This window comes from Leuresthes tenuis, unplaced genomic scaffold (genome assembly GCF_036924035.1).
Source record: "Leuresthes tenuis unplaced genomic scaffold, fLeuTen1.0.hap1 SCAF_24, whole genome shotgun sequence".
Taxonomy (NCBI): domain Eukaryota; kingdom Metazoa; phylum Chordata; class Actinopteri; order Atheriniformes; family Atherinopsidae; genus Leuresthes; species Leuresthes tenuis.
The window spans coordinates 5,871,504-5,893,747 of NW_027325378.1; the positions used below are offsets into that span (position 1 = coordinate 5,871,504).

General features: G+C 38.7%; 1 protein-coding gene across 1 annotated transcript in view; it reads right to left on the minus strand.

Moving 5' to 3' along the window:
• LOC140284465 (collagen alpha-1(XV) chain-like) overlaps nucleotides 1-18,015 on the minus strand; it is a 58,666-nt gene extending 40,651 nt beyond the window's left edge. The window contains exons 1-2 of the mRNA XM_072378327.1: nucleotides 17,792-18,015; nucleotides 17,622-17,701 (exon numbers count right to left, since the gene is read on the minus strand). Of these exons, the coding sequence (XP_072234428.1) occupies nucleotides 17,622-17,701; nucleotides 17,792-17,802 (91 nt within the window). The 5' untranslated portion in view covers nucleotides 17,803-18,015. The remainder of the gene's footprint in view (nucleotides 1-17,621; nucleotides 17,702-17,791) is intronic.
• Nucleotides 18,016-22,244: the final 4,229 nt, after the last annotated feature.

Genomic DNA, 22,244 nt, shown 5'->3' on the forward strand with positions numbered 1-22,244 from the left:
TCTACAAGTACCTGCAGGTTAACCATGTCCCAGACTTCTTCACAAATAATTGCTCATTAAGTAATTAAACTTCCAGAAAACAGATCACACAAGTGACATTTTAGGTGCCATTAACTAGTTGTATTCACTACATTACATATTTCCCTGGGTAAATGAGTCAAAAGCCAAACATTTTGTCAAGAAAACATCTGAAATTATGAGAAGAATGATATCCTACAGTATCACATAAGTTACACAGCAAAGCCAAAAACAACAGAACCTGGTCTGGTTTTACACAAAATGCTTTCACTTTACAACATGGAATTTAAGTGTTCTATTCAATCAAGTTAAAATGATTTCTAATCATTCATTAATATGATAACAGTTTGGTTACTAGTGTGTAAAACCTATGGAGACACATTCTCTTGCAATGCCTTCAAGTTAATTAAAGCAACAGCAGTTTAATGGTAAAAGTGATTGTCTGCAAGGTTCAGATGTCACGAAGCTCTTTGTAAACGGCATGTTTCCCCAAGCTGTGTTTAACCAGCTGTGGAAACTGCACTCTGACCGAAGTGTTTGAGGAATGATGGGCTAGCTTTAAGCTTTTTTTTAGAAAACACAGCCCATTTCTGGCTGCTTGCCCCCACAACCTTCAAGATTTAATGCAGCGCATGAAGATAGATGATGTAAAGTCTCTCTTTAACTCCATCATGAAAAAGGAAATACTAAAGAAAATTTGTTCCAGCTTGAAGCAAATGTGATGAACGAGTAATATGGGGCATGTGAGAGAGGTGGAGAGAATAAGTCATCAGTTAAAAGAAGCTCAGCAGAGGAAGGTGAAAAATCTTAAAAAAGAAAAACCTTTCCCACTTAATCAACTAAACAGTTGGGGTGTTTTGACACAGCTCATTACTGACATGGCTTCAGTCAGGACAAATTTAAGATGATGCATGGAAAAACTGAGAAAGATGGATAACTAGTGTACTCTAAAAAAGAATGACAAAGCTGTCAACCTGTCAAATATACCAAGGTGCAACTGAGGGATCAACATCTGTAACTTAGCATGGCCTCGTAACCTTCTCGTTTTCATCAATATCAGCTCCCCAAGCCATAAAGAAAAAAAAGAAATCTCTTTACGTCCCCTTTTCCTTCTTTTCCAGGGATGACAGCCAAAGCTTTATAGTTAGGCAAAGGTTTGGCATGTTTGTATTCATCCAATAGAAGATACTCATGTAGCTTATCCAAAGTGTTTCTGGAGAGGGAGGGTGGATCTGAGTGATACCATCTGCTTTGGCTCTGCATCAACAAGTTGTTCACTACGGCTCAAATATCGGGCCTTTGAGCCAATGCTTTTACTGTCCAGTCCATTCATCGACTTAAGTGTGGCTGCTCCCAATGGCGCCGGTTGACTGTCCATGTTTAAAGAGGCTTGACCCAAATGAGAATGACCCGGGTGACCCGAGTGCAAAGAGCTCATTTCAAATATGAAATTATGTTAACTCAGTAGATTTAGTTGTCATTTTCATAATTACAGGTCAGGAAGCTGCCACTTTAGATACGTAGTGCCAATATAAGTTTCCTGTTGCTGAACGGAACGCTGCACTTGAATTTTAGAAACCCCAGGGCAGCAAGGCCTTATTGTTCAGAGGATTACCTCAGTATTGGTCCTCTTGTTTACTATAAACCCCGACTTTAGTCAAAGGCTTGGTCATTTGAACCTCTACTTTTAGTAACGACTTTCTGTATAGTTTTGTTGATCTTGCAAATTTCCTCTCCAAACATCTCCTAAGTGAGGCCTGGTAAGGAAATGGTGATGTTATGGGCTTGTGAAGCTTGCAGAGAAATTGTATGTGATCTCAGGCTTCACTCCCATAGAATCATTTGTACTTTAACCTTACACAAATGTAAACTTATTCAGAGTACGGCTTTGTAATGACAGACCAGAGTGTCTGCAGTAAACACAGTTACGCCAGAAAGAAGGGATATGTTTACTTTAGATTTTTTGGAATAAATAAAGGAAGAGCTGCTCGCTGATTCTTCCTAAGAGGATCTTTATAACTTCCTTTCAACGGTACGCCCATGTGTTACTTATTCTGCTCAACTAAAAAGCTATCTCTTGAGAAGAACAACGAAAAACAATAAAGCAACTGAGTGGACCTCTGAGAAAGTAATGAAACAGAGCCCTCGCACATCCAAACAGTCTAAAAATGCATCGACAGCTAAATCGAGTCAGAATGTGCTCCAGGTTCACCCATGGGAGGAAATGACCCCAGACCTTGACCCCAATGTCCTACAACAACTGAGAACACTTGGCAGCTGCTAGCATTATTCGTCAGGTCAAAACAAGACCAGGCCCATTGGCCTCTTATTACTACTTAAAATTCCTTATCTTCCAAATGTTGACCACTGTGACGGAAGCAAATGATGAGCATTTTTAGGAAGACATATTTGGATGGGGAAGGACATGTATCTATAAAGATGTGAAAGAAAGTATTCAGTTCAAATGCTTGGGCAAACAAAGAAGAATGAATATTGATCTGTAGGGTTTAAACAGAGAGTGTTGAATTTTGCCTCCATCTGTCGAGAAAGAGGAGACCGAAAGAATAAAGGGAGGGTTAAAAAACACAATCTGGCTTATGAGAAACAAGAGAAAGCGAAGAGGAGATTTTTGAGAAATTAGCAAAACACTCCAAATCATGAGATTGAGAGCTATAAAGTCAGAAGATAAAGAGAACATATAAAAGAGTTGGGTAGATTCAAAAGCTGCATTTAAAAAAAACAACAAACATACTCTGGAAGATAAACACTTCATTTTGCCAATTCTTACTTGCCTCGTAAAAGTTTTAATCAGGTAATTAAGGTATAAAAAGTTTTGTCGTCTCAATAAAACTTCTTGGCCCTGCTCTTGAATTAGTGTGAATAATGTACAAATGTGGGGGTTTTGGTGTGATAGTAATACATAAAACAGAGAAACAGCTATGTGTTAGTTCTAGTTTGATAACCAGAGCGGTTACTATCAATGTAGCTGATTTTTCTACTCCTGCTGCTCTGCACAGTAACCTTGGATCTGTTTTAACAGTCACGGTTAGCATATTCCAGACTGTTTTTATTCTCCATGTGTCAATATATCTCAGCAGAGTCCATCATGGTCTTTCCCTCTAATGTCAACTTGTCAATAAAAAAAACGGACACAATCAAGCATAACCCCACAGATGTGGGCCTCAACAGATGGAAGAAATAAAGAAAACTATCAAAGCTATCGGGTTCTCACCTCTTTGACGCTTTTACAGCTGAAATGAAACAAAGGTAGAAGAAAATGGTTTATGTTTACAACAAAACTGACCAGAGAAAAACAGTAAATCCTAAAGTCTTAGAAGAGAGAGCATAAAGTGTTGACAGGAACTTTTCTGACCAGTAATTTTTTGTTCAAGACTCTTCCCTTCTGGATCTGCTTGCTATTGTCAATAAACAAAAACAGGAATTTGGACTGCTTTGTTAATTTATGAAAGAAGACTGAAAAATCTACATATTCAGAGCCTTTATTGTAACAACTGAGCCGAGGTGCATAGCGTGGCCTGACAGAAGCCATTCCTCACTAAAAGAAGCATGAAAGCAAGCTGGGATTTGAACAAAAGGAAACTCACTAGATGCAAAAAACGAGAAGCTCAATAGTCCGATTTAAATATGAGGATTAGACTCAGAGTACACAAATCCTGCATATAAGCAACCAAGAACTGAGCTTTGCCTCATCTATAGCATCCCCAGAATCAAGTATGGTGATGGCAGCATCATTCTTTGGAGATTTGAGCTGAGTGATCAGTCATGATAAAAGGAGATACAGAGGCAGAAAAATTTTGAGCCATCCTCAGTGAAAGAGTTCAGTTGAGACGTTAACCCCCAAGAGCTTCTGTGCAAAGACCTGAAAATGGCTGTGCAGTTTCCATCTGCCGTGGTTGAGCTTGATTATTTCAGCTGAGAAGAATGAGAAACTTCCAAAGACAAGATACCAAGCTCACAACATCATTCCAAAGCAGACTTGATGCAAACCAAGGTGTTTAACCATTTATTAAGTGAGAGATCACCAGACACTTCAAGATCCTTCTTTTGTTTCATCATTGTGGATAACATTTTGTTGACTGATGAGGAAAATTAGGACCTTAATCCACTTAAGATGAATCTTAAACAAGTCTTAAATCTCTCCATCGGATTGGACTTAAAATCATTAAGGGATTTCAGAAATCAGTATGGATGTACCTGCTAATTATCTGATGGTAAACTGAGACATGATTTAAAAAAAGCCAACAACTCAACTCTTCATGTGTGTCAAAAAATTTAATTATCCATTACACAGAAAAACAATAAGACTGTAACCAAGGGCACCTGCATCCAATTACCAAGACCTTATTCCCCTCCAGGAAACCTACCACGACCATAATCTGCACACCACTAAATTTACCTTGAATTCGAAGGATTTAAATTCCAACAAATGGACATATAGGGACCTTCTTTTTAGACCAAAGAGGACTTTGGATCCCCACATAGTGTAAACAAATTTGAAACCCCACAAAATTAATTCCTCCACTCACGCAACCTCTTCTAATAATAAACAGTGCTCTACAGAAGGAGCAGTTTGATTGACTGAGCCATTGTTAAGACAACTTAATCCAGAACGTTACGACTCGACATTGGTGCAGCTGGTCCAAAGCCATCTGTATTATATGTGGGATTTTTTTGTGAATGTGTCTAAAGCGTTCCAGATTTAGAATCCCCTTTTTTTGCTCACAGTTGCCCTATAACGGAGGATATTGCACATTGCTGTTAGGCTCCATAAAACTCATGGAGTACCTACTGGTGCTCTGACAGGCTCTTTGATCCTCAGCGTCAGACCTGGAGTGGATTTCCTCATACAGGAGATAAACTGACAGCACAATGATGTCTGTATCTTAAAAAACAGATGGTTGGAATTTTCCTGTGGAGTTCATGTTGCAAGACTTGTGACATGATTTGTTGCGAAATCAAAATTACATCAACGAGTGTCAACTTTGTATGGTTTGTATCACCGCTGATCATTGATCTAAATTATCATCAGGGCGTTACAGTTCCAGTTCAAACTGTTTCCAGTAAACAGGTTTCAGCCCTTCTGGCTTGAACTGATAATGCATAAAAATTGGTATCAAATGCTGGAAAACACTAACACCTGTTGGGAAAGTTTATGATAAAGTCCTACATTGTTAGAAATATGAAGATGTTGATTGAGGTTGGGTTATAAACACAAACATGTTGAGTGAGGAGTTTTGAGAGTTTTCCCATCAGACTTTTTTCAGCCAGTGTCATGCACAACTAAGAATCTGATCGCGTCCTTCAACTCTATCACGCCTTTGAACTTGAAGACTGTTAAATACAATGATGTTTAAGATCTGGGATACAAAAAGGAAATTGTTCCAGATTTTACTGCTAAAATGTAAGCTGTCCAGATAACCAAGAGAACACCAAATAAAAATAAGAATTTTAATCATTATGAAACACCAAACTACTGAGACGTGACCATCAAAGGTTTGTTTCTGGTTTTCCCCAGCCTGCAGGAATGAAGCGCTGTTCTTCTTCACAGTAACTGGCTGATAAAGGGCGACTGTAGTTGCTCCAGTGTTTGGCAATGTCTCTTTCATTGCACAGGTACAGAGTTTATCTGAAACACATCAGCCAGCAAGTTTATATTGGTTGTTTTCAGCGAAGTAATATAAACATAGAATATAAAACTTCCTGCAAAGATAGGTACATTTAGGTTGATCTCGACATCACAAGCAAAGCAATTTCCCAGTTGGTGATATTACCTAAAGAGGAAACTGGAGCTGAGAACATGTTTCATATCTGCTGCCAGTGGGAGTTTTATCAGATCCAAGGTTGCCTCCATAAATGGGTAGAACTCCCCAGTCCATCACGACGTCACAATGAATTAGATTAACTTCTAGTGAGCCCCGTTGCCAGCTGATGGGGGAGGTATTATAGCAATTTTTAAATGGAAAGAGACAAGATTTTATCATTATTATTAGTGTAATTTCTATAGGGAGAAGAGATCTGATTTGTTAGCTGGGGCTCAGAATGAAATGCAAAAAAAGAACTTTGTCCTCCAACGTACAACATTTTGGAATCACTGTGTGATGACATATTGGCAAAATAAAGCATTCTAATTCATATAGAAGAGAAAATCCAGGCAGAACTCAAACTGAAGACAACTTGTATTTGTGTGTTGTGGGTAAAACCTGCAGGTCTTTACCAGAGAGAATATTGTGTTTGCCATAAAAACATTTCTCTGATACAGTCATCTCTGCCTGCGGATACATCCAGTTTCTCCACACCACAGTGTTTCAATCTTAGAGACATCACATGTGAAGGTGATGTTTTCACAAAGGAAAATTTCTTCACACCTTTTCCACTTTTGCTGCAAATTTCATTAAAACAGCTCGACCGGTGACAGAAACAGACTTTTGCTGCGTTTTTCTTTTTAAGCAAATATGACTGTTTCCATAATGTTTTCAGGTCTGACTTCGGGTTCAGTGACAAAGAAGTCAGTGAAGCAGCACAAAAATATCAATGTCTGGTGGACAAGAGCAGGATAACAATGGAGCTTTGCTTTATTAACTGTGGGAGGCTTGATATGCTTTTCCTGTTTTTCTCTGCAGTTTGCTAAAAGAGGCTGTTGAAAAAGTTAAAAGGGACATTTTGGTCCCACACAATGCTGGTCTTTTAACAGTTACAAAGCCCGTCTGTCTGATTGAAATGTGGATAACTTGCTGCTGATGCCAATCATCTAAATATTGTTTCTTCTGTAATTAAAAGCCTGGAAAAACATGGATAATAAGGAGAGATTATCATGTCAGAGTACAATAAAATTTTATCTGAGGCTGAATAATGGAGCTGAATGTTGAACTTTCTGCTGAGCTTGAAAGCTTTTTTGGAGAATTGATATGTTTTTGTTTCAGCTTTGTTCAAAAGGAGCTGCTGAAAGATTTCAGGCTAGAAGTATTGACTGATGGCAGCATTGTTCAACCAAGCATGAAGACGAGGGGGAGGGGTGGCTGCCTGCTCTCACTTTGGATAATACTGGAAGGTTTATAAAAGGCACATGCTACTATACATCTAACAAATAGATCATTCATGATATCTTTTAAGGCTTTACTTTTGAAGAAGTTCTGAGTTTGTACTTAATGTTTGGTTGTATAATGAGGGATGAAATTTTTAAGTGGAGCCACCAGGGCAGGGTTACTGCAATATGAATTGAATTGAGCTGTAATTACTGAAATCATTAAAAGCACACAGAAACCATTGGCACGATCCACTGCACCTTTGTTGTGGTGCAGTACTCCGAGTAAGAAATGTATTTGTAAGCTCAGCATTCTGTCAGACCTGTTCAATGACCACCAGACTTTGCCCAGGTTGTACATGGTCTATAATTCTGTTCATTTTCCAAAGAGATTTCAAGGTGCTGCTGCAATGAGGAGGACATTTAACGCAGGGGTTTGGAGGACAACTGCATTTTGCAGATGATGTTGTCAAACTGGCATCCCACGAAGGCCTCCAGCACTCAGCAGTTTGGTATGATGGTATCTGAGGTTATGGTTCTCACAAAGAAAAGTCATCGGAATGTGGTTTGAGTGCCCGATAAGGACACCTCCTTGGTACCCTTCTTTAAATGTTAAGCTGCTAGATGGAGGCCTTGGGTTGGACAAGAAGTCAATAGAGGGCTTTTATGTCGTAGCTGGCCAGGAAGCAGCTGGATGACACAGCTGGAGACGTGGAGTCAGGGCCATATCTGCTCCCTCTGTTGCTACAGCGGACCTGAAATGGACTAAGCAGTTCGGTGAATGAATGAACTGAAAACCTGCCGAGACCAAGCCAAGCATAACAAGTTGCACATGTTCCATTTATGCTGGTGTGATATCATTCCAACTTAGAATTAAGTAATAAAGAGTATGTAAAGCTAACACAAAAATCTCTGAGGTTAAATAAAACCAAATTTTAAGTAATCAGGGCGATTGCTTAAAACTCTCAACAACCAGACTGAGATAAACACCCACAAGCTCAAAAACCTCCTCACCTCAACATCTCCAATCTGGGTCAGAGATATTCTGGCGGCATCAGGGGGGTCCACACATCAGGAAGGCATCCTTAATTTTGTGGCTGTTCAAATGCCATAAGGGAAGCTCGTCCATTACCTTTGTAATCTCTCTTTTACTAACATTTATAAAGCCATTAACGTAATCTGAATCCACAGAGAAATAGAATCACATCTCTGATCATTGTAAAACTTTGGTCTAGGAAAATGAACACCCAAAACACTTTTTCTTAATCAACACTGAACCATATTGGATGGATAGTTAGTGACCCCTTGGGGGAACTTTATGTGCAGCTTTGACCATTTTTGTATGACTTCTCATTGCAGACAGTTAACAAAAATTGCAGGTAACTAAAAGCCTACCTTTCTAATATAGCACCAACAAGTGGGAAAATTAGTCTCTCACGGTTTAATTTCACGTCTGCCACCACATAAGCAATTCTCAGTTACAAGTCAAATACATGCACCTGTCAAATACTGTTAACAGTTATGACAAATTTAGTTCGACACTCAAAGAAAGACATTACATATTCATGTTCAACCATTCTACCTTCAGAAATCCTCTTAGACTGCAAGAGGCAAAGAGTTATACAGTGTAGGTTTAATTACTTTATATATATAGGTGCTATATGCAGTTTGAGAAAGATGCCAGGGATTCATAGTACTTCGGACACAAGTTTTTGGTACTACAAATGAAAAGCTTGTAGAAATAAAAGGAGAAGAAAAGGGTTGCATGATAGATTAAAGAAGTTAGCAGCTGATACTCAAAGAAACGAAGAGGAGGCAGAGAAAGAGACAGATGTTTGGTCATGTTTACTTGCCAAAACAATAAGGTAAATTGGGAACAAACTGTTAATTGGATTTGTTTAGGGATTTTTCAGGAAATGAGTCGACAGTGTGCTCACAAACACCCAGCTGTAGACCAGCTGACTACACCACTCACCCCACCTCACAGTTTGAAATAATCAGGATCTCCAACAGATGCTCCTCGTGAAAGTGTCCTTCAGTTTTCATCTACATATCGATTCCATACAAAGTTAAGTTTTAGGCTACCATTAGCAAATTTCACTACAAAACCTTTGCAATTACAATTACCAATTATTATTATTTTTTATTACTCTTCCCACTGTGCAAACGTGTTCCAACTATGGATAAACACTGTATCATGCTCTACAAGTCATCTATCAGCCAGACAAGGGACAGAACTACAAGGCTTTAGTAGTACAGCTAAATTGTGGCCAGGTTCTACTTGTTCAAGTTTGTCACAATTCTTGTTAAAGCACTGATGAGACTGATTGACTCCATTTTATTGGAAGTTCCATTAAATGCATAAAACTACTTAGAAAACACATTTCATGTGTTAATCCTTCACATGAACTGCGTATAAAATATTGTTGGTCTTCCATTGTGACAAATTAAGCCATTGTTTATGTCTTGAATCTTCATTATATTTAATCAATGAGCAGGCTGATGAAATACTTTCCTGTTGAGTTGAAGGTCTCAATCTCTAGCTTCACATCTTCTTTAATAGAATGCTATTTAGTTAATTATTGTCTCATTTAGAGTTAAATAGGCAATAGAGCAGAGTTTAATCTTGGGTGGAGCTGCAAAACCAAAACCAAGAGGACATAGCTTTCTCGGTTCTCAGTCAGATCCATTACTTGCTTGTGACATATGGTTTTAAAGCACCAAAATGATGAACTTGAGTCTTTGAAATTGTAATAAATATCTTCTTAAGTCTCCGATCCTCTTTCAAAATGAGAAAACAATTCTGTGGTAAAGAATATTCTGTCCTGCACAGGCCCCTGACTCTATCAAAGACCACTGGAATAACTGAAGTTGAATTTTGACTGCAGGAACCTTCTCTACGAAAGGAGGGTTAAAAATCAATAATATTTGTACTGCTTGTAAACACAAAATTCTCACTCGGCAATTCGTGCTCGCCTCTACCAGCTGAGGAGACAAAGCGCAGACTGCTCAAGAATGAATAAGTGGAAAGGATCCCAATTTTCACAAGAAAGAATCTGAACAATGAAACAATCTTAAATTGTTTCAAAGCAGTTAAGTTCTAAAGCACAAATAAAAACACTCAACCTATAGAAATGTGCAATATTAAGATATTTTGAGTTAATACAACTTAAGCGCAGTTCCTTGTTTCGCTCCCCTGTGCCATAGGCTGACACTGCAGCAAGAAGTGACATTTCACCCTTTAATCTACCCAGTTAAAAATATGGTTATGTTTTTATTGCTTATGATCAAAATGCACTGTTAACACCAGACCTATTGCCCATCACTAGTTTCCAAACTAAAGATTTCACATAGAAGTCAAAGCTGTTATAGATGCAGAATATCAGTGCTTGTAGCAGACCATCTTTGAACTACTTGTTGATCATTAGTTAAACAAGACTTCAGAGTTCAAATAGAGCACTACCCCTCAGTTGAGCAGTAATTAGGCCATCAACAAAACTTTCAGATTTTCAACACCAACGTCTTGGTTGAGAGGCAGCAGGCAGACAAGCAAAGATCAGAGTGCAAAGGAGGGTAAAGGTACTACATGAGAGGAAAATAACTCCTTCCACACTCACAACAGCTCTGTCATTAGAGGACCCCCAAGCAGACACGTCTCACCTCTACATGCCCATACAGAAGTACTGTGGGAAATTATGGATATTGAAATCCACAGATTTTACATGCATAGATGTTTGAGCCACACACTGTTGCTTTGCACTGCTTGACCTTTGCTGTATGACAGGGCATGTCCTCTCTCTCTCTCTGTAGCTTCCATGCAGCCAAACAGACACCTGCTTGTTTCAGCTCTGTCTTTCCGCCCTGACAGACAATTTCCAGACTGTTAGAAATTCCATGTTTTCACCCATCAGCATTCTGCGGTGCAAAACTCAGGAAGCTGCCAGCTCCCAGGAAAATAAACATGCCAGAACACTTTACATTACAGTAAATAGGAGTTTTGATGCATCTTTAAGCCATGCAGACAGCAAACTACAGTATGAGCATGATGTTTCCTACTGAATACTCCCAAACCGCATCATGCGTCACATCTAATTCCGCATAATAACGTCTTTGTACACAAGGCAAGAAGTAATTCAGTAACAACCATGCCCTTTTCAGTTCTTACCATGCTTACATGTTACAATGTCTCAGATACTTAAAGGAATTTTCTTTTCTTCCACATTTATTGCTCCCTCCTCTCAAATCTTCACTGAGTCTTCTGCAATATTTTCCCCCAGATGTTGTTCCAGCTGGTCAGTGACTAACTCTCATGCTTTCCTCTGGGGACAAGATTGCTTTTTCTAGACTTTATATCTACCGAGTTGAGCAAGAAAGGTGCTTGACCTTAGACAATGTGTGGATTATAAATCACTTGTGAAAGTTAGGCCACAGCTCAATTTAAATATTAACATATCCAGCTCAACAGTTTTGCAGGCATTTATTTTCAAACCACAAATTGGATGGATGGGAACAAGAAATATCTGTGCCAGATTTTCATGCTAATCCATCTGGTGATTGTTCAAATACTTCCAAAAGAAAACTTTGACCTACTGGTGGAGCAACAGAGCAAAGGTCGGGGAATGATGAAAATGAGTAAAAGTACTACTCTAAATGTAAAAAAATGCTAAACTAAACTAAACTATTCTCTCACAGAAAGATGGCATGATCAAGAAAAACAGCAAGTAAAGGAGTGAAAGTGCAGCGTCGTTTGATCTCTTCCATCTGACACGAAAATGAAGAGTAAGGAAAGAAAACAGTTGACAATATCCAACAAAGCGCTCAGGGCTGCGGCATTAGGATAGAAACCCTTTGATGACCAGAGAGCTTTGAATCTGTTCAGATAAGAAAGAATTAATGAGAGGTAAAGCAAAGATAACTTATCTTAAGAATTTGGACTTTTAACAAAACACCAACAATCTTGAGCTTGGTTCAGGCATATTTGTCCTTTGATCCATTTACGACTACTTTTAAGTTCTAGTGAAAGAGCACAAACAAAGTAAACAAACAAAAAAAAAAACAGGTCAAAGTGACATGTGGGGTCACACCTTTATCCTCCCATGCAGAAACCTTACTAAACTCAACACTTCCTGTGTTTGTCCTCCAGTTTAAAGCTTTGAAGAGCGTCTCAAGCTATGCCATCTATTGCACTGTGTTCACAACTTAAAATAGTGCCTTGTTTTTGTCTGGGACAAGTTGAGCTATTCCTGTTTACCCACCCGGACAACACATGTTATTGATTTAAGCTTTGCTTTAAATTATTTGCATATACAACCATGGCCCTAAGACTGTAGAGCAGATTTCCTCAAAGTGTTATGTCAGCAGTAACCATAAGAAGCACCATAGTTGTATTCTTTGACACTGCTTTGGAATCGTCTCATCAAACACCAAAAGACAGATGGAAGTAAACAACATGCAGTGCATATTGAATCAGTTTGAGCTTGCAGATACATGAAAATGTAAAACCACAAGAATCGCTTGACGCAGTTTCTAAAAAACAAAGAGATTAAATACAAAATGACAAGGATAAAATCTATTCTGAATTGAAGACAATCATTTCAACAAACTTAAATGACAGAAAAACACAGTCTTGAATTGTATATTAGAAAAAATACATTGACAGCCAGCAGCTGAACTCCAATAACACAAACAACAGACACTAGTCTGTTACAGAATATACTATAAACTGAAATTATTCAAGATAAGAGCTTCAGAGTAAAACAAAAAGAATTATTTTTTTTAATTGTTTTGTGTCGAACATTTACTTAATTTTAATGCAAGTGTCTGTTAAACCTCTCTGATATAAACATTACCTCATAATGTAACAGATACATCACTTCTCATCCCACCCACTTATAAATATGCAATAGAGAGTAAAGGGGGGCCAAAAAAACGATTGCCAAAAGAGCTCACTGATGATATGTTTCCCTGGATACCTGCTTAGTAGTGTGTTATTAATATAAAAAAAAAACACTAGATGCATGTAGACTCACTTGTGCATTATGTCATATTGTGAGGATGGAAACAAGCTCACAGGAAAATGTCATGGACTTTAAAAAAGTCTCCAGTGGACATTCATGAAATCATAGTTGGATATGAATGAGGATCTTACTTTGCAACAGTTGAAATCACACTTTTAATGAAAAGCTGACATGTTACTTGGCAGTTCACATGATCTACATTAAACTGAAGCCAAACCAGGGTCATGGAGGTGAAAGAATTTACGCACCATTTCCATACCAGCATACATGTGTTGACAAATCAAGAACTCATGAACAGATGTTACTGCTATTTCTTGTAATATCAGTCATCAGCTACCTATTTTAAAGTGATGCTGCAGGTGAATTTGGATTGATAAACTAAACCATTAAATATCTAATGTGCCTACAATCTAAACAACTTTTCACTGAACACAGGAGAGACACTCTTTCTCTCGTTGATATCTGGCAGAAAAAGTTTCCAGAGTTTTGATACCTTTGATATATGATACAGAACAGCAGCTAACAAGTAATTAATAAATACTCTGTTGAATTAAATGAAAATTAACCTAATCAAAAGACTTAATACATAACGATGGATCCTCACAGCCCCACGTTTGTTACTATTCCATTAAACTTGGAATCTAAACATTTCGACACAAATGATAAGTCTAAAGGTAACATATGCTGCACTACCTGCAAGAAAGAACTAAAATTGGTAGTTTGTGCGAGTAGTATTTTTTAAAAACTGCAACAATAAACCAACTTTCTTATACTTCCTTTGATGCACTGAACCTTTGGTTTGTTCCAGTGATGTCTGAAAGTACGTAATGTTGGCTTGTTTCATGACAAAAGGATTGCGTTCCTTTTGCACAATACAAATACAAAAAACTTGGAAGGTTAAGGGAGGGGAAAAGACAGCAAATATCCTCTGTTGGGATTCACTGAACAAACACCAGATAAAGAGAAAACGATGAGTCATTCAGTGGTCCAGGAGCTGTTTCAAGTTAAGAAGGAAAAACGCTCACCAGCTCCTAAAAAGGTATTCATTTTGTTTAAGGATGAACTTGTTGGAATTAACTTGACATTCAAATGACTCAAGACTGAATAATGTTGTGATTCAACACACTAATGTAGGCGATTTCTCTCCAAGTTTATGGTGCTCCATTGGTAATTATCCATCATTATCTACACAATAACAATGTTCTTGCCATTGTCACCTCTGTCTTCATCATAATCATCACCACCAATTAGCCCAGTGTAATTACTTTGATGACATTCTCTAAGCCTTACATTACTGACCATGTCATCTTATTAATTACCCCTTGCTGTGTCCTGGGTTTCCATATTGTTTCAGACAATTAAAAACATTATCGTCTGTAAATTATTAACACGTGTACCGCAGATGGAGAAGACCAGGAGTGACATAATAGTTTGCACGTGTGTTTTCTGAGTGTAGGTGTGTGAGCACATCAATGAGTGTGCAAAAATACATATGTATTGTATGTGGTGCTGCGCTATGTGTAAGTAAACATGCAACTCATTAGTAGAGATTGAAAGCATCTACTTCCCAGAGGGTAAGCTTTTATGACTGTCTGCAGCACATATCAGGCCTGGATCTTTATGGGCTTATGTCATAGTCACTTAATTGTTTTTTTGCAGGATTATTTATCTCGTGTATGCAATTTTGAACAGCTTGACATGGAATTTCATTGCTTCATCTTTCCATCATTCATTTATAAACTTGAGTTCTAAATTTCTGCTGCCTTCTTTTACTGACAACTACTCACAACATATCTTAATATACTTACAGCACTGGGCAAACAGCTTAGGTCACAGTATAAACAAATGTAAATATGGCTTATTAGGCAAAAACAGAGTTTATACATCTCTAACAAACCAGAAATGCAATATTTGGTCTGAGCATATTTGTGCTTCAACACAGCTTGAACCCTCTTAGACAAGCTTTCTGTCATTTCTATAACAAGTCTTCAGGAATAGTTCTCCAGGCTTCTTGAAGGACATCCCAAAGCTCTTCTTTGGATGTTGGCTGCCTTTCATTTCATGCTCTGTCAAGATGTTCCCACACTGCTTCAATAATGTTGGGAGGATGATTTGTTGTGGATGGATATAAACAGTGCGATGCTTTGATGTATGCTATGCAGATAGACGAACTTACACAATCATTGATGAAGTTGATGTGTTGTTCCAGGTATGTGTAGACAAAATACTGGTTCATCCTTTGAGTTAGGGACCTTTTTATGCTTGAATCAGTCATAGGCCAGTGTTAAGTGGATTAATAAATAAACAAAAAACATATTCCTCTGAAAATGGCCAGGACTGGAAGTGAAAACAACCAAAAGAACATTTTGAGAGACCTTAAAAAAGCCTTGAGAACTACTGTTCTACTGAAAGATTATGAAAAATTCTGGCTGCTAGACAGAAAAAATATAGCGAAATGATTATTATATTTGTCCTTCAATGATCCATTTTAAATAATAAATAACCAGTTAATTCAATCTCATTACATTGTTCATTAAGTCATGAATCTGTGATTCATTCACTCTCTACTCACAATTTTAATTAAATCAAAATGCACATGCACTGCATATGTAACCATTCATAAATTAGCAGATACTCTGTTCATATTAACCCAAAAAACTAACAAACAAACAAAAAAAAAAAAACTTCAAATCAAAGTTAACATTTTCAGTCAGAGTCTCAGAGCTCTGAAGTTTCATGGAATTTATTTTGTCCTGCCAACATCCACCTAAAAAGACCAGGACCCACTAGTAACGGATGGGAAGCCATGTGCACTATTTCACATGAAGGAAAAGGATTAAATCAGCTTTATTTCGAAAACTATGCAAAAAAATAAAAAATGTTGCCGCGGCAACAGCTCTGTTTTCAAGAATATTTACAGCATGCAGCCTGGAAATATTTGTCCCTGGTGCTCTCTCTGGCAAGTCATCCAGCATACGCGAGCACGCACACACACTTCTTTTTTTTCCCCCTCTTGAAAAACTGAATCATGGCAGAGGATTATAAATTTGGCAAACACACAAACAGCCTGACAACGGAGCCTCTGGCTCAGCCACATCTGCAGGATCTACAGTAGAGGAAACTGGACCATGAACTCACAGTTGAAAAAGTTTTCTGTCATCTGTTATTACTGCAGCACCACCCACCATCACTATATATCGGGATGAAGTTTTATTTCCACACATTTCATTCAAAGTGGTTCCACTTTTTTAATCCAGCAGTGAAAGTGGCTTGTAATTCAAAATATCAGATGGACAGTTAATCTCTGTGGGTAAGGGGGGGATTAACATTAGCTAATGAGACTCTATCTGTAATCATTTGACTAGGCCTGGACAATGCTGCTTTTGTGACATGACGGTCGAAGTAGTGATCAGAGTTCAAGATACCCACACACAATACTGCAAATGCCAATCTGGATTCCAGCTCACTGACGAAAGCAGTGACAACTTATTGACCTGTCTGTCTGAAGGCCAGCATGAAAAACTAATAAAATGAAGCTTGCAGATGTTACTGACAGTGACCATCACCTTCAGTAATTTAAATACTCAAATAATCATCTTCCCTACCTTATTTATAAAGTGCCACTGACTGCCGAGTTTGGTTTTGTCTGCTTCCAATTGTAGTGGAAAAGAAAACATTCACTTATTCAGAACTAATTGAGAACACGTTGAAGTGTCCCGATTGATCCAATGCTCACTAAAAAAAAAAAGTTTAAGCTGTAAAAACAGTCTGCTGAAGCTGCACGGGATTACACAAGGGCTCCAAGAAAGAGGCAAACCATCGTAAATCACAGAAGCCAACAGGTATCTCATGCAATGTGATATCACTATGCCATTAATCTAAAAAACTATGTAGACTCTCAAGAGTTAAGGGAAACTTTATGTTTCACTGTCCAAATTACTACCTGCCACTCTCCATTATAAACTGTGATATGAGCAGGGATTCTGGCCCCATTCCAACCCAGTGTCCCTTGGGATGTGCTGATCTTGTTAAATGGGAGCCTAACTTTAAGCATACCTTCAGAACGCTCAATTCCCTTTGGACCTCTCCAGGGTCTTTGCAATAGAAGCACTTCACTCACATTCTGGTAATAATTTGGGACACAGGATGGTTTGCAAGAAGAAAGCAAAGCTACTTCTACAATTTCACTAATATAACCATAAGGACTGTAGCTGTATGTCTCATAAAACTCAGTGCTGAATCAAAACAGTCCTTGGCATGCTTCTTTTAAACTGATATATTATAGAAATATGGAAGCCACATTAATTATTGTGACATAACATCTGTAACTATTACTATAAAAGTGATATGCTTTCACAAAGAGCAGACTTGTAATGTGAAGAGTGTTTTTTTTGCTGTATTATAGCGCTGATTTCAAGCCAGTGTAAAGCCATTTCATAACACATATTCAACAACTCCTGAGCCAGAAGAAAGTTCACCAACAGAAGAAAAAAAAAAGGAAGACAGTTCCAGTAAGAAGCAATCAGCAGACAGGGTTCACATACCGTTCAGCAGCTGATAGGCATAGGAGAGATGGCAAGCCCGGAGGACGAGAAGAGATAATCCAACGAACCAGGGAGGACTGCTGCACAAAAGCACAACTGAAGAGTGAGAAACTGACAAAAAGTTAACTTAAAACAACGTATTCACAGAAAAGACACCATGTTTCATTTACCGTGAAGTCATCTTCACCGATGGTGAGCTTAGATCCACACTAAAATTTTCCTGTTCATATGTGGTAGTGACAGAGAGAGAGATGGAGCCCACTCTGCCTCTCTCTGACTCAGTCCAAACTAAAAACCTCTCCCCCTTCTCCTCCTCCTCTCTCTGGCTCTACCCTTCTGGTTTCCACTCAAACAAAGGCAGCTTTAGTGTGTCGGGACTCAAGGGGCCCTCGCAAAGCTGAAATCCGACTCCCTGTGTCCCTCTACGGACCACTGCTTTCTAATGTGACCCCCCCCCCCACCAACATCACAACTCCAAATTATCACACTCTAGTTAAACCCACCTCCCCCATTTTTCCTACTCTTCTTCACTGGTGTGGTTTCTCTCACTTCGACGGTCCTTAATAAGTTTTGTGTGGCCTTGACTTGTTTTGGGAAGAGAACCTGCGGCATCCAAAGCATTCTACATCTACCAAAGAAAATATGAAATACAATATATTATTCTAACAGAAACTGGCTCCTTTTTTTTCCAGATTAATAAATTCTGACCAAAATTCTAAACTAATCTTAGAAATAAATACTTAGATGCTTTAGGAAGATTTCTGCCTTCAAGCCATGAACAACAAACCCCAGTCTTACTCCTAAAGCCAAGTTGAGACCACCAGATTTTACATGTCATTGGATCATTGTATTGTTCACACAACATAAAGAGTTTCTCTTGCGTTTGATACTTTCAAGTCGTAGTTTGTTCAAGCTACATACCTGATCGGTGACAGTTGATCTCAACTTAAAGACTTCACATTTAATTTTCTTTTTTTTTTTTTTTACCTGACTTTGTGTCACCTGACCCTGTCTCTTAAACTCTCATTGGATGCATGTCCTTGTTGATCTCCTCCCCTGCTGGGTCCTTCAGAATAGCAAATATGTTAAATATTCAGTTGAAGGTTGGGACGTCTTTGCAAGCCTCTCAAATCAAGTCTTAAAATCATTCACATATAGCGACTGATAACTGATGATTTGCCTCTAATCTGGGCCATTTGTCTACAATCACCAACATTTGTCTAAAGTGGAAAAACGATCGGGCTTGAAATCTCAAAATTTTCTTGAAATTTTCAAAATGCAGGTTTACAAAGAGGGTTTTTTTTCCAAAGCAAACTGTGCTCTTGTCCATACCCTAACCAACAGGCTTAGTTACCCAAATTGAAACAGTTTTGTTGCCACGAGTGAAATGACAAAACATTCCCAAAAATCAAAGTCCTGATGAAAAGTCTACCACAACCCCACCCTTAACTTGTAACGCACAATATGGAAGATATGTGATCTTCAAATTACCCAAACCTACAACAAGATTTCATTGAAACTAGCTTTACTTTTGCTTAAGTCCTCTTCTTTTTTTTATTTTATTTAACTAAACAGTGAAGTTACTCATTTTCTCGGGTGATAATTCCATCGGCAGCTCATCTGCTGCAACATCTGGACTCGAGCATTTTGCACTGGTGCCAAATGGAATCTGCTAGAAACACATTAATGACCTCCAGTCTAGCTGCAGGAGCCAGGCTGGTAGAGTAGAGGACAGATAAAGATGTGCTCAGACCTTGCCTCTGACAGTTCAGACCGATAAGAGCCATCGTGGCCTGTGAGCTACGCTGTTCAAGAGGCGGCATTAGCGGTGACCAGTCTTCACTTCACTCACCTCCTGCAGACTGACCACTGCTATTGTCAAGTCACATTCCTCTGAGTGCTATCATGTTGCATGTTTGTTTGACTAACGAGCCTTTTTCATGATTAAAGTTTTACTAGGTCATATTTGTCTTATCACACCTCAGTTTCTCAGCCTAAATCTTTTTCTAAATTTTTGGGTGAGCAAATAACTCACCTTCACATTGGGGGTCTGAAGGTCAGCTGGGGAAAAAGTCAGCTGAAATTTATGATGTCAAAACAAAGCAACACTATCAAATAAAAAATTCATAACGACCATCAGTCTACTGCAAACAGAGACAGCAGTTTACTTACCGACATGCTGAAATAATCAACTAGAATATTTCAGTCAAACCTTAGAGACTCTGAAGTGAAGCACTATGGCAAGTGAAGCTGTAATTTTCTACTTTAGCTTTGTTATGGACTATTACATTTGTATTAATACTTCCAAAGTTCTATTTAGTTTAGTTGAAAGTAATCATTAACCAACATCGAGCAAAATGAATGCAGGTACTTACTATCGCACAGGTGTTCTGTTAAGTCGGTACTTGTCTGTCCATCCAAACGGAAGCTTAGATGAACCTGAAACATAAGATGTTGATGAAAGATGCATCCAATCGACACGCTGGGACGCATCATCAGTGATGAATCCTGGGTTCATCGGGTGTTTTGGGTCTTACAACATCATACAATCTCGCTCAGGAGACCCAGATGGGGTTGATCAAGCCTCGATTTATGTGCGAGCAGCATTTGACCACGGTTCACCCCTCATAATCCACAGCCACCTAGACGCTCTCTTTGCTGCCTCTGTAGCTGTCCGGGTGGCTGTCTTTCTGAGGTGCCCATTTATGCCTAGCAGTGTACAGGTTCTGTAGAGAGATTGGCTGGTGAAGCCTCATTGGGCAAATCATAGACCAGCAGTTACCAGAGGATTCCAGGTAGGATGCCATGTTTGTAGATCCTGGACTTGAACTTCCCAGATGGTCTTGACTCTGCCGAGTCAAGACTCCAACTCCTTGATAGATGTTTGGATGGCTGCAACATGCTGTGGTCCAAAAAGTTACCCAGACTTTTGGCAGCCTTCTTACTGGTGGATGGAACATTGGTGCCATCCAGGAAAAAGTTGGACTTGTCTGAGACTGCCTTTCCTCTGCATAAGTGACCTGGATTTGGCATGCTTAAAGTTCATCCTTGCCCACTTGAAGAGCCTGTCCAGCAATCCATCTGCCCCTGGTACAGAGGAAGTGTTGACTGTAAAGTCATCCATATAGTATATTTAGATAGGAGTTTGTCGCACACCAGGGCTGGTTAGTGGGCCTCTGCACTTGAACTGTGCATTTAAGCTGGCCCGGCATGCCAAGAGTTCTTCCCTTCTGCACTGAGGTAATATGCTTATTCTTGAGCAGGAGGTCAGTCAGCTGGTACAAGATGCTTGCCATGAAGATATCATCCATTACCAAATGTAAAGAAAATGCTTACCTAGAACATTGTGCCTTCAGCACAGAGCAGCAAGATAGATCTAAACTGCTCACTGCCTGTATAATTCTCCTCTTCTGGAATCCAAACTTTAGCAAACCTCAACTGCTATAGTTTAATGTTAAAGTCTTCTAATATGTTGGTCAGTGTTAATCTAGTATTTGGCCCAATATATGACAATCATGCCTTATGCAATGGAACAAATTACTGAATGCTTAAGCAACTCATTCAGTGATTATGTTTCCCTTGCAAAATACATTTGCCTCTCAAAAAAAAAAAAAAGAAAGATTACTTATTCAAACCTCTTTGCTCTACACTTTGGAGTGTTTTCAGAGTAGTCTTTTTGGAAGCAGACATGATGAAAGAACCACTCTTTGTGACGAGAGAGACAAGTAGACAAAGAGTAAGAGGCTGGTATTTCTATGCAAAGAAAACAGGAACACAGACAAGGGGGTGAGAGCAATGGATTTCAGCCTGTGGGTGGCTGTAGATTAAAAGGACTCCAATCCAAAGGTCCTGCCAGTATGAGTCAGTAAGATGCCAGATTGTCATCGCTCTTCAGCTGATGGCTGTGACAGAGCAGGCTGAGCTGCCCCAGCTGACATCAAAACACATCAGCGAACAAAAAAGAAACATCTGCAAGCAGTGAGATGGATGTTTAAGGGAAATTCCATGTTTTGATGTTAAGCCATTTGTGGTTTTAACAGAAAGCAATGCTGCTGAAAGACATTGGATGGATTCTGTTCATTCAAATTAATTAATTTTGCAAAAAAACAAAACTCTCCTGAACACTGATGATACTGGGCTTGAAACCTCATCTAATGTACAGAAATTTGATTATAGGAAATAACAGCAAAGTGTAGCAAAGTGACACAAAATAGGGGATTTGAACCTGAAAAATACTGAACAAAAAGAGTGAGGTTGAAGTGGATAACAAAAATAAGACATTTCTACCACACATATCTTTAATATTTCCTATCATGTAGGTGAAAATTCCTCTCAGCACCTCTGAACCACTGTAAGGCATCTCTTACCCTTCAGACAACAACAATGATAAGAACAGAAATAAATGCTGTGTGAGGATACTGAACACAGATGTTGAACAAATTAGGTGTCACTTTAGTAAATTTATATGTACTTTAAATCACTTACTCTTGAAATCTCTTCGTCAGCGGAATCATCCTCACAGTTGTGAGTCCACATTTTTCTTGACAGGTTACAGATTTGATGCAAGCACTGCCATTTACAACAGATCTAAACTTTCTCTACAGCAGAATATGCAGACAATAT